General features: G+C 38.8%; 1 protein-coding gene across 1 annotated transcript in view; it reads right to left on the reverse strand.

Moving 5' to 3' along the window:
• Positions 1-16,475, reverse strand: part of diaph2 (diaphanous-related formin 2) — a 379,799-nt gene that overhangs the window by 234,662 nt on the left and 128,662 nt on the right. Inside the window, exons 14-18 of the mRNA XM_042770138.1 lie at positions 16,128-16,246; positions 14,926-14,990; positions 14,150-14,254; positions 9,728-9,790; positions 5,617-5,952 (exon numbers count right to left, since the gene is read on the reverse strand). Of these exons, the coding sequence (XP_042626072.1) occupies positions 5,617-5,952; positions 9,728-9,790; positions 14,150-14,254; positions 14,926-14,990; positions 16,128-16,246 (688 nt within the window). The remainder of the gene's footprint in view (positions 1-5,616; positions 5,953-9,727; positions 9,791-14,149; positions 14,255-14,925; positions 14,991-16,127; positions 16,247-16,475) is intronic.

The following is a 16,475-nucleotide window of genomic DNA, read 5'->3' on the forward strand; positions in this document are numbered from 1 at the left end:
AAAAAATCTTCTCTGATGACATCCGATTGACAGCTTGGGCATAACAGCTTAGTTTTTGCTTGGGCATAAAACCATTAGTTTGCTGTGAGTGAGAGATGGTGAGGAGAAGCACTAAAAAAAACCACCACCCTCTATTTAATTTTATGTTTCAGTTTTATATATATTATAATATTAAACTCAGTAGCAACTTCCAGTTCACAGAGACTTTAATGTCACTTTTGATCAATTTAATGCATGCTTGCTGAATAAAAGTATGAATTTTTACTGACCCCAAACTTTTAATTGGTAGTGTATTTTTTTTTTAAACATTCCATGCCATAAGTGTTGAATTTTTTTTAAGTTAAAACAACCTTTTTTTTTTTAAATGAAGAATGCATTTTACAGTATATGAATACTATACCTCTAATATGCTTCTTAAGGAAAACCCACCAGATACCAATCAGACAATAAAAATAACACATACAAACAATCAAATATACTCCAAAATATGTTGTTCATATTCTAGAAATATTTGCACATCCCTTGTGCATGTTTCTTGAATATTTGCAACCTCTCTGCCTCATTCTCTGCGCTTCATTACGGCACTAGCATAAGGGGCAAATAAAACATGTATTTCGCTCCACTACGGCACAAACAAAACTCAACCCAACTCATCAACTCTTCACATTCAAAGCCAACAATTACGTAACCAACAAAATAGGTGTCTGTTACTAGTGTCAAAACTATATGCAATAAATTAGGTGTCGGCATGTTATAATTTGCCTTTAAAGCCAGACAAAGCTGAGAGAATATTGAAAGAAACTCTATTTTCCACTTTACCGTGCTAACATTGTTAGTAAAGTGTCTCCAAAGCACAATAGCCACCAGACAGGACAGACAGACAGATATGTTTTGATAGATAGATCTGAAGACAAATTCTAGATAGATAGACAGATAGACAGACAGACAGACAGACAGACAGACAGATAGATAGATAGATAGATCTGCACATTAAATAGGTAGATTTCACTATCTGTCTTCCTCTTAACATCAGTATCAAACCTCAGTTTCTGTCACCCCAAGGTGTAATGTATCAATCTTTTTTTCTTTATTCTTTTTCTCTGCAATCAACACATCACCATACAACCCCAAAAGAAAAGAAAATGACAGGTTACGTTTGGCACAAATGACACCTGAGAAGACATTTCTTTCTTAATCTCAGTGTACATTGTTGTTGTAATTTATATAATTGCAGCCCAGCTGGTAGAAAACTATATCCAACAGCATGCATATACATATCACCATTTTCAAGAAATCTGTGGGATATAATTAGAATCTTGATACAAGCTGGGAAGCATTACTAGGAGTTACTAGATTTACGGATTAAAAAAATAAAAATAAATAAATACATAAAGCCTTTTCTATTCTCTTTTATTCTCATTTTAAAAGAGATATGGTAATTTCCTCAACCTCAGTAATAATAACTTGTATCAAGTGTTTTCATAAATAAATCTATAAATTGATTGTGGAACTATTTGCTTTGAGTAGCGTCACCACCCCCTCTCACTTAGACTGTATGCACTACAGAATTATAAGTAATTTAATTTAATTTAATTTAATTTAATTTAATTTAATTTAATTTAATTTAATTTAATTTAATTTAATTTAATTTAGATATAATTATTCCTTCATGAAGTTTAGTAAGTTTTTAGGATTATGGATATGTACTAATGTACTACTTTACTAACGCCTTCTTTGCACCACATTCTCAATGATGATCCACATTACTGGACAGTATCAGATTGCATTTACAATCTCACTAAGTCCAATACAAACAGACAAAAACACAGAGAAACAAACATACTCATAAACGCACAGCCTCATAAGAGTGCTTCTTCATAAAGAAAAAAAGAAAAAAACCAAACAGAGTAATTAACACAAGGCTCAGTCAGAGGGACCTTGTTCATGCTCAAGCAGCAGAGAGAAATACTGTAGCTTCCTCTGGCTTTGGGCAGCTACACCCATCTCTGGGCAGAAAGTGAGCAGCTCCAAATGGTCTTAGCCACAGATGCAAGCAATCATTTACTTTTCCATAAAGTAGTGCGGCTCCCCTGTGTGGGTGTTCTAACGGTTGGAGAAATTACATTACAGCACCTCCAGGCAACAATCTCCGATGTGTCTATTTGAAAGTCCGTTACATGCTTTAGGGATAGATCGGGAGGAGTGCAGGGGCTGGAGTGTTTCCCGACTTTACTGCTGCCGGCTGCATTCACTGTCTGACTGTTATCTTCCTCTGTTGTGAGAGATGGAGGGGGTCTCCGGTGGGTGATTTAAAATAGCAAGAATCAAACTGATTAGCATTCTCATTTTCATCCTCTCTCACTCTCTCCATCGCCTATCACCGTCACCTAAGCATAATGACACCTGAGAGATCGAAGCATTACCACGCATGACATCACCTTGTCCATGTCTGTCTGAGAGTACGAAAGACACAGCAAACGCACGTGTCAATAAATAAGGTGCTATTATTTAAATCTTCAATATTTTACTATATTTAATATTTTATTAGCTCAGCTATTTTGCAACTGCTTCCAACCTGGCTAATCTTAACATATTTATAACAAAATAGAACACAGGTTTGTTTTTTGATTTTTTTGTTTGTTTTTTTTAACTCAAGTACTGTATTACAAAATGTGCTGAACCCAACTTATTTATGCATTTTTGAATAATAATCATACTTTATGGCTAGAGTCTATCAAGTTCAAAATAAAAACAAGCAAATATTAAAATGAACTAAAACAAATGTATTATTTATTATTATTGTTGTTATTATTATTTAATTTACTAATTAGATACACACACACACTACTGTTTGAATGTTGGGGGTCAGTTAGTTTATTATTATTATTATTATTATTATTATTATTATTATTATTATTATTATTATATTGTTTATTTAAACAATATATTCCTTGTAGGGGGGAAATCATGTGACACTAAAATCTGAAGTAATGCCTGCTGAATATCCAGCTTTGCCATTAAAAAAATAAAAATAAAATGTATTTAAAAAGATGTATTATTTTAGATTGCAATAATATAAAGTATAAAATAAGTATTTAATACAACATGGAAAACATACAATATAATATTACTTGAAAACCTCACAAATTGAGTTCGTTATAAAGAGTTGATATATATATATATATAAGCAAACATACAGAATTCTTCACCCAGAAAAGAGGAGTACGGCAGGGCTGTAGCCTGAGTCCAACGCTGTTCAACATTTACATTAAAGGGGTCATATGATGCAATTTCAATTTTTCCTTTCTCTTTGGAGTGTTACAAGCTCTTGGTACATAAAGTTGTAAAGTTGCAAAGACTAAAGTCTCAAATCCAAAGAGATATTCTTTATCAATGTTAAGACTCTGCCACGCCCCCCTAAAATGGCTCATTCAAACACGCCCCCACATGTCTACATCACTACATGGAAAATTTGCATAATGCCCAAATGTTCACGCAAAGAAAAATGCTGTGGTTTCAGTAACCGCAGTTAGTGTGGAAGCAGCCATGTCTGGGAGATGCTGTGTGTATCTAGGCCAAAGCAAAAGCACTTTATTTGGCCTACTGAAAGTTGATGCATTTAGGAATCTTTAGGATTACTTACAACAGAACAGCAACACATTTTATGGACAACCATTTCATGAACCTAGGAGATGAGGTAATTCAGACTTTGCTACGACAATCTGGCGCTTCTGAATCAGCTACTGTAAGTATGTTTTGTTATTAGATTAAGTATTTTGCTATTGACTGTTCAAATGTGGAGTTTTGCGTGTCGTGTGTGTGTGTGTGTGTGTGTAGAGAGAGAGAGAGAACTCTCTCTCCGCACACGACTGAGAGAGAGAGAGAGAGAGAGAGAGAGAGAGAGAGAGAGGGTCACACAGTGGAGTCAGCTGTCTTAACCATCTGTGGCTTGTGTACTTCAAACACATACGAGCTTCATCACTGTGTCTGTCACACGACTCTGTTCTCCTTTCGGCTTGAACTGATGGTAAAATTAAGGACATTATTAATTGTCTTTACATTTATTTTGAAAGATGAAGCTCGCGACTATGGAAAGGGGCGTTGCATTTCTGACGAGTGCTTGCGGCGTTCGACCAATCACAATGCACTGGGTCAGTTGGCCAATCAGAGCAGACTGTGCCTGTCAGAAGGAGGGACTTAATAGAAAACAATGCGTTTGAGAGAGGCGGGGCATAGAGGACCTAGAATAATGTATAGTATTTGAAAAATAATGTGTTTTTTGAATATTAAAGCATGTCAACATCTTCTCTTACCAAATACACAAAATAATTATCTTTAAAAAAAGCATCATATGACCCCTTTAATGAATTAGCGGTGCAGTTGGAACAGTCTACAGCCCCTGTACTCTCTCTACAAGACAAAAACATCAAGCTTTTGCTGTACGTAGATGATCTGGTGCTGCTGTCACCAACCCCACAGGGACTACAGCAGCATCTTGACCTGCTGGAGAACTACTGCCACAACTGGGCACTTTTTCTTTCAGAAAATTATGAATTGGAAGATTATCTATATATATAAATATATATATATATATATATATATATATATATATATATATATATATATATATATATATATATATATATATATATATATATATATATATATATATATATATATACACACACACACACACACACACACACACACACACACACACATATATAAACTCTTTGCAACAAACTCAGTTAGCAATCAAAAATGGTATAAATCTGGGCTACTTAATTTTGAAAAGCTCAAGAGTCACAAAGCAGGATCCATTTATCCATTTAGCCCCATTTGTAGTAATGCTTTTATATTAAGCAGGCAAGTTGGCTTTGTGAGGTTTGGAAAATGAGCAAATTACAGTTAGTAATATTATATTGTATGTTTTCCATCTTTTTTCAACTTCTTTATGCGTCAGCGCAGAGAGGACTGATCCTATATATATATATAAAGTTAAAGACAAAGTCGAGCTGAAGCATGAAAAAGTACAAAAAAAATAAACAAGAATTCAAAGACAAAGTCGAGCAGAAGCATGAGAAAGCACAAATAAATTAATCCAGTTTTCAGACTGTTTAAAAAGTCCCCAAGGCGATGGGTAAATTAATGATTGAGAGTTAAAAGGAAAAAGATGATGAAGAGGTTGAACCATAGAAATTGCATTTAAATGCGATGAAGGATTAGGCAACATTGTTTTATATTTTTGTGTTTTGTTTCATTTTAACTCAAAAATGTATTCAATTACGACCAGAATGTGTGCGCAAGGGCACTTGAGCTAATGAAATAGTTTACGGCCTGATATCTTGAAAGGGGGGCAAAGTGGCGAGTCGTGAGTCTCATGGCTCAACGCTCTTTTTAATAAGCTGCATGTACTCGTAGGCTTTGGCCCATCAACTCCCACTGAAAAAGTCGCACTCGCTAAATTACTGCCACTATTTGCAATTTACTGCTGACCTTGGAGTGTTAAATTACTTCCACAAAACACAATTTACTTCTAACCATTTAATTGGTTATGTGATTCTCAGAACATGTGTTTTTAAATCATTTAAGCTCCAGTGACGTTCACTGTCTTACCTTGGACCAGTTCACCCGCTTCATGACGCTGTCAGGTTTGTAGGTCTTCTTGGGCACCAGCCCGTAAGGCAGCTGGACAACGAGTGGAGGAGGAGCCAAAGGCATACCCGGAGGTGGGGGCGGGCCTCCTCCAGGAGGTGGAGGAGGTGGTGGAGGTCCGCAGCCGGGTGGAGGTGGAGGAGGTGGAGGTACCAGAGATGCAGGACAAGGAGGAGGTGGAGGAGGTGGAATGCCTCCACTTGGTGGTGGTGGAGGAGGTGGAGGAGGAGGCGGAGGTGCAATTCCCCCTGGTGGTGGTGGAGGAATAGGACCAGCTGCTCCAGGTCCCGCCCCAACCTGTGAAGGGATTAAAAAGAATCAGAGACAAGAAAAGGGCATCTTAAGAGACCACTATGAGCCAAACATTCACCTCAACCACTCCCCTTCAGCCTCTACACACAAAGGCCCATGCTTTTATCACCATTACACATTTTATCCCATCAGAACTAGCGGGTGAGACAAGGGCAAAGGAGAGTGGAGGATAAAAGACAGAGTGTTTACAGCAACTGACTTTTCAATTTTAGAAGAGTGCATTAAAACAAGTCTAAAAATCTGAGAAAGTGAGTGAGAGGGGGAGAGATAGGAGTGGAGGGGCTCCTCGCATGCATTAAATAAGAGTTGATAAAAGCAGATGGATGACTTGGGGCCGCTGTGGCCTTCCCTCCGGGCACCGGTTCCCTCAGCAGCACTGAGCATCTGCTTGTCTAGCGCACAGAGCACCGCCTCCTGAGAGCCAAGTAGGGGCCAGCACTCAGAGGAGCCTGAGCCCACCGTCTGATACTATCACTGGGGAAACTGGGACACGGCAATTCCTGAGGGGCAGGTAGTCACTTTGAATATGTAAATAAATAAACTCAAAGTCTTTCAATATTACCAAAATAAACTTCTGAAATTCAAACACCTTATGTGATGTTGGGCTCTCAGAGGAGCAAACAACAATTGCACAACAAGCAAAAAAGTGAATGTGTGCGAGTCTACATTTATATGTGATAGAACGGTTATCTGGGTGGAGGCTGGAGGTTTTTTTTTTTTTTTTTTTTTATCCAATGTATCCTGTAAAACAGGGTCCAAAAGTAACACTCGCCTAGTGCCAAACGCGTGTAGAAGTTGGATTTGGCGAGCAAATAAAATGTGAGAAGCTGAAAAAACAAAATATCTACTAAAGAATAGATGCCTTAAACTAATGTTTTAATGTAAGAACTTTTAATTATCAAATATTAAGAAATATCAATTATTTAATTTCTTTAATTTAATGTCTTTAAAAATAGTCTTATTTAATTTTGTCTGCAACTTCATGTGCCAATACAAATTTGTAGTCTAAGGCAAATATGAGGAAGAGTTAGATCAATCAATCAATCAATCAATCAACCAATAAATTAATAAATAGGTGTTTGTCTTAATAATAATAATAATAATAATAATAATAATGTGTTTTTTTATTGTACAATTACAATTAAGTAGTTATTATTATTATTACTATTATTATTATTATTATTATTATTATTATTATTATGCATACTACTACTAATAATAATACTTTAGTTATATTTATTATTATTATTAATAATAATTAAAATTTAAATGTAAAATATTACATAACTATTACACAACTTTAGAAAAAAAAATAACTCATGATTTGCTTTAGGTCAGGGAAGAGTTAAATGTGGACCCTGTTGCAGGAAACGTTCAGTACACAGAAAACAAAACACAGATAAAAGAAGGTGAGATGAAGCTTAACTCTGGGTAACATCAGGAATTATAGAGCAGCATAGCATAACCCATTTCTATGGGCCTCGTACGCTTGACTCACACACACATACACGCACAATTTAAAAGCCATTTCAGTTTCAGATTAGCAGCAGAAAATGAAAAAGTGACTGACACTGAGGGCATAACTCAAAAGAAACAAACATGGCGAAATTTATGATGATTGTTTTTAAGACGTAATGACATAAGCGTTCATTCGTTCCGTATGGAACATACTTAACTGTGATTACACCGAATGACAAGATGACAGTATCGATATTTGTTTGCGGATGAAATATGGAAAGCGTTTTGTGTAGACTGATTCATTGCGTTTAATCATAAAGCATAACTGAGGAGAGTAAACCATTAGACTTGATTAACATGTAAATTGCCTCTGTAATTTGCTAATAGATTGAGCATATGAATAGGATGCAGCCACCTGAACCTTTAGCAGTAATGAGAAGAGTAATCGGGTGGCAACTGGTGGCGGCAGGCAGTCGACCTCTCTGCTCCATCCTCCGGATCCTTAATCTTGAGCCACAATACACAGGGTTTTTTGCCAAATACCTGGTTCTTGTTCTTTATTTTTCTTCCCTGACTTACTTTCCTGGTAACTGAAGATAACTGAAGTTCACAAGATGGTCTCCAGGAAGAGAAGCCATTATGGAGGAGCCAGGGCTCAATTCATCCAGTAACTGATAAGACAGAGGGTGGTAAATGTCCTGACAAATCAGCCTTGCTCTGCTCACAACAGAATAAACAGGTATTTTGAATCATTGATAAAGAGTGGCCAAGTCTCTTTAGCAACAAATGAAATGCAAATGCTTCAATTAGAAGTCCCAATGGTCCAGATATGACTTGACCTTTGGATGATTACAAACCATTTTTCTCTCTCTTTTTCTCCCTCCTTCTTCTTCTCAAAACTTACTTTGCGCCTCATTCTCATCACTGCTTAGTGGAAAAGTTTCTCATTTTCTAAAGCAATTCCCCTCTCTGCGCTCCAGCCTCAGTTCAGTTGATTAGGAGAATGATATGCGTGGAGCCACATTGTTATATGCATTACCGAGTGTTTGATTACACAATGCAGGCAGTGGATTGTTTATTAAAGGGGAAATTAAAAAGGTGTAGGAGCACCATGCAGGAAGCTGAGGTCCCTTGACGAGTACCCTGTCCCATGATTATGCGTCTGTCAATCTCCGGCCCGTTGTGACCCATTTTCTCTTTTAAGTTTAATACAAGAGAATGGCAAGCAAATTAGCTGCTAAATTAGAGCGCCGTCATTTCCGCATCGCTTTGGCCCTCTGTGGCAGCTTGTGGCGCGCTGCAGACCCTCCAGCCACGGTTCTGGAATGCTAATCAGCATCTGGCACACAATTTTCTCTAGCCATACCCCTTATTCTCTTTAAACAATATCCATCATTTAGACCAATTTTACAACCAAAACCCATTTTACACAGGAAAACTGTTTCATTTAAGGCTCATTTCCCCCTCTGTTTTCTGTTTCGGCTTCTTATCTTGCTTTAAAAAGCAATTTACAACCAGAAAGTCTGGTTTGATAAAGGTCTAAGCTGGCCACTGACCTGAATTTTCTGGCCGCCCCCATACCATTCGGCTACACTAATTAGCAATCAGCATGTCTAAAACTATCTGTTATAAATCGACAGGACAATATCAAGAAGCCAAGCAGCCATTTACAGTCTCAACGGGTGGGAGGGCACTCTTGGGTAGAAACAGTCACAGTTTGGGTAATTAACTAGGGCTAACACACAATTAAAGCATCCCAATCTCATCTCTGATGAGCAAGAGGCAAATTCAATTAGATTTGGTTACTACTGAGGGTTACAATACTCTAGCTAAATGGAAAGATGGGGTAACACCATCACCCCCATCCATAACTGGCTCTGGGAGCCTGTTCCATCACTTTCCAGCATCTAACAACTAATATAAACATGCTAGCAAACCTAAAAATAAGGGAACAGACAAACTGCTCGCTTCATACACTTTCAAGCCTCTAAGAACTTGAAGTATTCACATTATAGAGATTGTGTTTGGCAAGATTCACAATCACAAGCTGTTTATATGCTGGATATGTGGTAAGGATTATGGCCTAATTCTGTAGCATGCATTTGTAATGAATGATTGCACAGCATCTGTTGAGAGTCTGGAGACAATACAGAAAATCAAGGCTCTGGATGATCAGTGAGAGGTAACAGCTTTGATCAACCTGTTAGAAAGTATAAAAAAAATGCTGATTTTCAAAGATGTTGGCGGGTGGCTGTATTGAGCATGCTGGGAAGGCGGAGGGAAGGGTTGGGAGATCACCCACCTTGCTGTTTCTTTCGCTGATGCTTTTCTCTGCCTTTCTTAGCTTGTCTCTCTCACTAGTCAGCTGGACAGGTGAGGGTAAGACAGACAGATACATAGACAGACAGAGCAATGGTAAGGCAAAGAGAGATTTCATAGCTGGAAGAGGAGAATAAAGCAAAAGCCAACTGCCAACTTTACTTAAGGTCACATGGCAATAAAACTTGGGGACAGCAAGAAATTGGATGCAAGCAGCCTACTTAAACATTATCAAAACACTGTGTTTGCCTACTAATTAAGTAATACAGGATTTCATTAGCCGTTGTTGTGAGCTTTGCAGGAGTGAATTCATAAATTAAGAACACCATTAAACACCCTCACACAGTTCCAGTTCCAGACACAATTGAGCACAACAGGGCCACCCACCTTTTCAGCAGACTTGGTTCCGAAACTATTTGGCCCATAGAGATTTTTTTTAAAGTCTTTATTAAACAGTTAAAAGTGCTTTTTAGGAGTGGAATGGGGAAAAAAATATTAAGTAACATTAAGTCTTTAAAGATTTTCAAGTTATCATTAACAATCAATTCCCCTATGAAGAAAATTAATATAATTTTTACTTCTGGAACCAGAGTGTTGCGCACTATTGGCTTCAGTTATTTCCATGATGCTTTTGTTCCAACAGCGTCCATTTCAAAGGAAACTTTGAGGCACAAGAGTCGGAAATGCAGTAAATTGGTTGTTGTGCATCTTTTAGATTTGCTTCTGGAATCTTGTTCTTTCAAGTCTTTCCCATCATTTTACCGCTTTATGATGCGTTCAGTGAATTTAGCTCAAGCACTTAGATTCAGTGATGCTTTGCTCCCGCTTTGAACTTGCTATGAGCAGCTTCTTTTAAAAAAGAAAAGGGGAAAAATAACATCTTAACAGCCTAATTTCATTCAGAGGAAGCATACTCTACTGCCTCTAAAATACACTTACAGTATATGGTGCAGTTTCCCCATACTGCACGAAGGGTGGAATCAAATATTAAAGAAGTGTAATGGAAAAGAAGATGGATACCTTCATGGTGGGGACAGTGGAAAACTTTGATCACATTTGAAATGCTGTCCTTGCTTGAAGTGTTTAGTAAGTTTTGTTGTTTTTGTCTGTTTAGCTGTATTTATTTTTGACCATAAAAAATGCACAACAACATCAAACAAATCGAAAATCGTCAAGAAGAACAGCAGCATCTTCATATTCCTTGTGATCGTTTCCTCAAAGACAGAGAGAAAGAGGGATGGCACACATGCACTGCATCTCAAACGAATCAGCCTGTAAAGCTGAATAGCCGAGCTGTGTCCCCTGATACTGACCATGGCAACAGCGCAGGGCACATGGCGACCAGCTCTAAGATTCAAGCGAAGTGCTGTCCTTATCGGCATCATTACCGCAAGACTCCTTGCCAAATCCATCCCTGTAATGGCAATAAGACGCAGGTCCAGCCCTACACTGCACCATAATGTTATGAGTCCCATGCTGGTATAGACAGCTGACCGCAGAGCTTTCTGAAACCTATCAGTTGCTGCAAAAGATTTCATCCTCAGTATTGCTTTGGTTCTGAATTATTAAGCGAGCTACTGTTCGATTCCGCATATCTGACACTATTCCCTTCCTGTAGAGGATAGAGACGAGGAACCCTGGAGAAATGTGTTGCACTTTGTTGCCGTTAATGTGACGCAATTACCAACTGCAGTCAAATAAAGAAAGGGAAATATCAATCCATCACAAAATGAAAAGAGAGAATAGGGTCACATGCTTATTTAAAACTGGGCTTGCCAGAACAACTGAGCAGGAGGCCTAATAATGCATACACTCTCATTAACTCTTAAAAATACATGAAATGAAAGTGCAAAGCTCTTTTATTATTTTATTCTTTCCATTTCACATTCAGTCTGTCCGGAATTTTCAACACCACATCAATTAATACCACAACCAACTACTAATTACCCATTATCTTTTTCCCTTTTAACAATGAATAACTTCAATCATCAATTAAATGCAAAACTCAAAACAATCTATAATCACAAAAATCCTGTAATCACACTGAAAACCACTAAACTTATTTCACACAAAATGAACAAAATAAAGAGAAAAAATATGAAAACAATCCTTTTCAAAAATAAACTTTAGAAATGTGCATCATAATGCAACCTACCAAGGCTTAATTTACAGACAATGTTATTTGAAACTTTTGTTATAATGAAATCTAATAAAAAATAAAATAAAAATTATTATAATTCAATTTAAATTACATTTTTACAGTACAATGTGTTTCGAAACCAAGTTCTACTTTCCATCTGTACCAGACGACCAAAGAACAACAAGTTAGCAAGTGGGTTCAAGTGTGGGTGAGCGTAGTCAGTTTTCATGGTGATGTGTTGTGCACCCACAACCTGACAACATTGTGAAACTGTAGTGGGAGAAGACTTTTACACCGGCTGTCTAATAAAGGGTACAATTTGTCAGCTTTGCGCATGACAACCTATGAGTTTATATCCCTTTCAGATGTGCCAAAACACCCACGGGATATGTGCAAGACTCTCGTGCTAATATCCTGGTGCTTCTTTAGCAAGCGCATTATATGTTCTCTACCAGAAGCACCAGAAGTCTGTTGATGCGCGAATGTTCCGGAGCCAAAGCTTTCAACATGCCTACAGAGCACACATTAGGAAAGAGTATGCGTCTCCAGGGCTCCGCCTCACTCCTCTACCTGTTAATGTGCTGGAGATGACTAAACTTCAAAGAGAAGGAGATCGCCTTGGGGTAAGACTGAAGGACACCCAAGGAAAAACAACAGCCGAATGACACTGCTGTCCAGGAAAGCAAAGCAGGAGAGAGCAGGTGAGCAGTAATTAACAGGGCTGCGGTGTGCGTGTGGAGGGACGCACTGGGTGCACGCAATATGGCTTGGCATGAATGAGTGTAGAAAAGGAGGGATGATGGTGACTGATGAGGAGCAGAACACAGAGAGGCCTGGGCTCATGAATATGTGTAAGAGTTGAGAAAGTGATGGACGAGGCAGATGGAGGAAAGGAGGGAGTCAGAGTGGCTAACATGCCGTGATTCGGCTCCCGAGGCAGATGAAGTGCAGGGGTGAGGACTGCACACAAATGAAGTGTCGGCCTCTGAGAAGATCCGCTTTGCACGGGGAGTAACCCATTCCAGCTCCGCCTCCACTAATGTGCCCATTTGGTAAATCCGTGAGAATGAATGGTGGTCCAAGCTGGGTCCTTAATGACAGCAACTCATCTCGTTTGAAGGTAGGGAGGCTCTTGTTGGGAGAAGCTAGGGGCAATAGGTCTTGGAAGTGCTGAGAGGTAAAGTAAACAGAAAGACAAAGTGCTGGCTTTTCCGACTGCAATATATTTGGTTTCTGGAAAACTATTTACACCATGGATGGCTCTTCACAAATGGTAATATTTTTTTTTTTCCTCCTATTAAACTCCATAAGCTAGCAAGCAAGCTACTTCTTTTGTCCCAAGGCAGCACTAAAATCTAAAACGTTTCAAATTGGGTTTGGTAGGAAATAGCAGTCATTTTGCGGGAGAAGAACTAAGGGTTTTTCTTGACAGGAACGATGATGTGAGAGCCAAAGACGTAACGCAATCCCTCAAAGCATTGATACAATAGCTAGGAACAGGCTGCGATGGAGCAATTGAGAAAAATCAAATCCAACCATTTGAGGGGGAGATTGGCCCTTTATTAAATCATACAATCCCCCAAGTCTTAAAATACCCACTCAGAGCACCACTGCATTCACGATAAAAGATAAAAAGGTTTCAATTTGACTAAATTAGCAGAGTCTCTCCCTTCGCCGCCACATTAGAAGTTGCATTACCATTTGAAGCAGACTGAGAAAAACTGCTTCATATGACCTCACAACACAGAAAATAAGTACTAGTGTTCCTAATGTGCTTGTATAGCTCATTTTCAGGGCTCTGAGCGTCAAGAAGGTTTTATGATGGAGACAAATAATTTAATGCCTGCTAGTCTAATAGCCATTGGAGAATAGTCTGGAAACCGGAAAAAAAGTAGGCGTGTTGCTTCACGGATCTGTAGGACAAAGGGCTCTTCTAAGGCAATGTGAACCACAAAGATCTCATGCTCATGGGGGAAGATAAGAGAAACCTCAGTGGATTTGAAGCCTCTGAGAGTACAACAAAGCACAGATCTTTTCTGTGGTGTAATCAGTGCCAATGGAAGGCTAAACTATGCATCTTAAAGGTGAACGCATGGGGGACGACATCGGTGGTAGCTTCCATTAGCGTTAACCTGTGTTTGATAACCTTGGGTAGAGAGCACAGAGCAGCTGAATGGGTCACACCTATGGGGCTGCTCGTGAACCTAAAGTGGTGATGAGGGATATAAAACTGAGAACCTAACTCCCTGGTGCAAGTGTTGTTACCTGGGCCTGCAGGGTGTTGATCTGAGACTCTAGCTCCTTGATTTTCTCCTCCTGCTTCTGCAGCTCAGCCTTTGCCTCCTGCCGTGCGCTGAACTCCTCGTCGAACTGAAGACAATAATACACATGCAAAAACATTGACATAACCATGCAGATTCCATCAACCACAGGACACATCAACACAGTCAGCATGTCTCTCCACCTTCACTATTATCATCATCTTGATCCAAGACTAAGCTTTTACTAGCTGCAACATATGTCTGGGTCTTATTCACTTACAAAGTGATCTAACACATGTGCAAATATAATGTTGATGAATGTGGATCGAAATAATCCAGAATATACATTTACATTTACATCTGGCTGACATTTGGCAGAGTTGGGCAGGAGCTGAACATGAGCATGGATACACTCTCAAAACATTGTGGGATACAGCTCTTGGCTTCACTGACAACAGCAAGTGTTAACATCCTCATGAACCTCCAGAGGAAATGTTTCAACTAAAAAAAAAAAAAAATACAATATTGTTCATTGGGGCCTTTAACACTATTTGAAATGATGCCTGTAAATAGTGTTCCCAGTATGGCACAAACAAGCTTGCAGATTGGAGCATCAGCATTGATTCTGCTCGCACTGATACACATCATGTTGCTCTGCTGCCAGCTATTGATCAGACGAGAACAATCGATGTGCTGTCTCACCGCTCATGGGAGAAAAGTTTGGTGACAGCAGCCTGGTTGCATACCAATAGCAGCACCCAGGGTGATTAATAGACTCACCTTTTTTGAGAATTCAGCCGCTCTCTGCTCGCTCTCTTCAACTTTGGCTTTATCCACACACTGATCTGTCATACACAAACAGCCGGGTACATGAAAGCGCACAAAACACACGAGTATATGTAAATTACAAGGTGCAATGTTAACACGATGCTTAAGATTCCACATCAAAAAAAAAAAAAACAAAAAAAAAAAAAAAAAAAACAAAACAAAAAAAAAAAAACCTCACAGTCTCACACCCCCCCCCTCCCCTCTGGAGATTTGTATTCTGTTCTGGAGGTTTGAGATGTAAATTTAAAAACGGCGCCCCACAAAATCTGTTTTCAAATCATTAAAGTAAGGCAAGAAGTGAGAAAATCTAATTTTTTTTTTTTTTTCTTTCCTGCAGATGGGTCTGAAACTTTTAATGAGCCTTTGTCGGCAAGTTACAAAAGTGTTAGTGACAAAACACAAAAAGAGGGGCAAAGAAGAAAAAAAAAAAGAGGACAAAAATTTACATCACCCTTATTTTATTAATTTCCTTTGGTGTCCAAGAACGTGCATGACAAAACAATTGGCAAACAAAACATTTAATCATAAAACAAATGAAAAAAGTCCAGGACTGCAGATATAACCTGTACAGCTGAAGTCGTGTTGCGTTTATAAGACATGACATGCCAGCCAGGTTTTGCAGATAATGTTTTATTTATGTATAATGAGTGTACCTTATCTTATGTGTCAGGTGAGTGCAGGTGTTTCAGACAGGGCTCTCATGGGGACCGGGGAATGATAATTAGATCTACTCCAGGAAATCGCAAACTTTTATCAACTGCAGTTGCGCCTCCCTCAGCGCAGCGTGATTTCACAGTTATGTTAGACAGAATGTAGCGTTAACCAGTGCAGGACTGTTATAAAATCATACTATAGACATCCCATTAAGCGCCAAAAATCTTTCTGGTGGATTTCATTGAAGTGATATAACTCAATACTGCTCTCTCGCTTTTCCCTAAAGCTGCTTACCGAAACCTGAAACCCCTTTTTATTCATTCCGAAATGTTCTGGCCACTTTAACAAATGGCCATACAGTTCAAGACAGAATTAAATAGTCTGGAAAACTGAACTGTACCAATGAATAATAACTTAAAAGGAACTGCACTGAGGTCTAGTGTGGCGTTCAACGCAAAGACGTTTTCTTCAAGACCCAGGAGACCTAATCTCAGACCTACCGATGAGATGACTGAAGTCCACATCCAGTCGCTCCCTGTAGGCAAAATCAGGGTCCATCCCACTACGGTGGAGGACGATCTGGGAAACACACTCCTCAATCACCTTGTAATACTGAGGCCTGTAATAAAAAGGAGTACAGCGAGAGTGAGGGGGCAGAGTATGACAAGAGACAAAGCCGTTAAGTTCATATAAAATACCGCCTTTTGCATTCCTGCGAGGACAGCTCTTCATAAATCATCTGGTAAGACATATCTTTTAATGGTATTTCACAGCATTGAATTAAGGCTTCCTTCAGTACATAATGAAATCACTAACGGCAAAGTGTGCAGCCGGAGAGCGGTTGAGTG

The sequence above is a fragment of the Cyprinus carpio genome, chromosome A14 (genome assembly GCF_018340385.1).
Source record: "Cyprinus carpio isolate SPL01 chromosome A14, ASM1834038v1, whole genome shotgun sequence".
Lineage (NCBI taxonomy): Eukaryota > Metazoa > Chordata > Actinopteri > Cypriniformes > Cyprinidae > Cyprinus > Cyprinus carpio.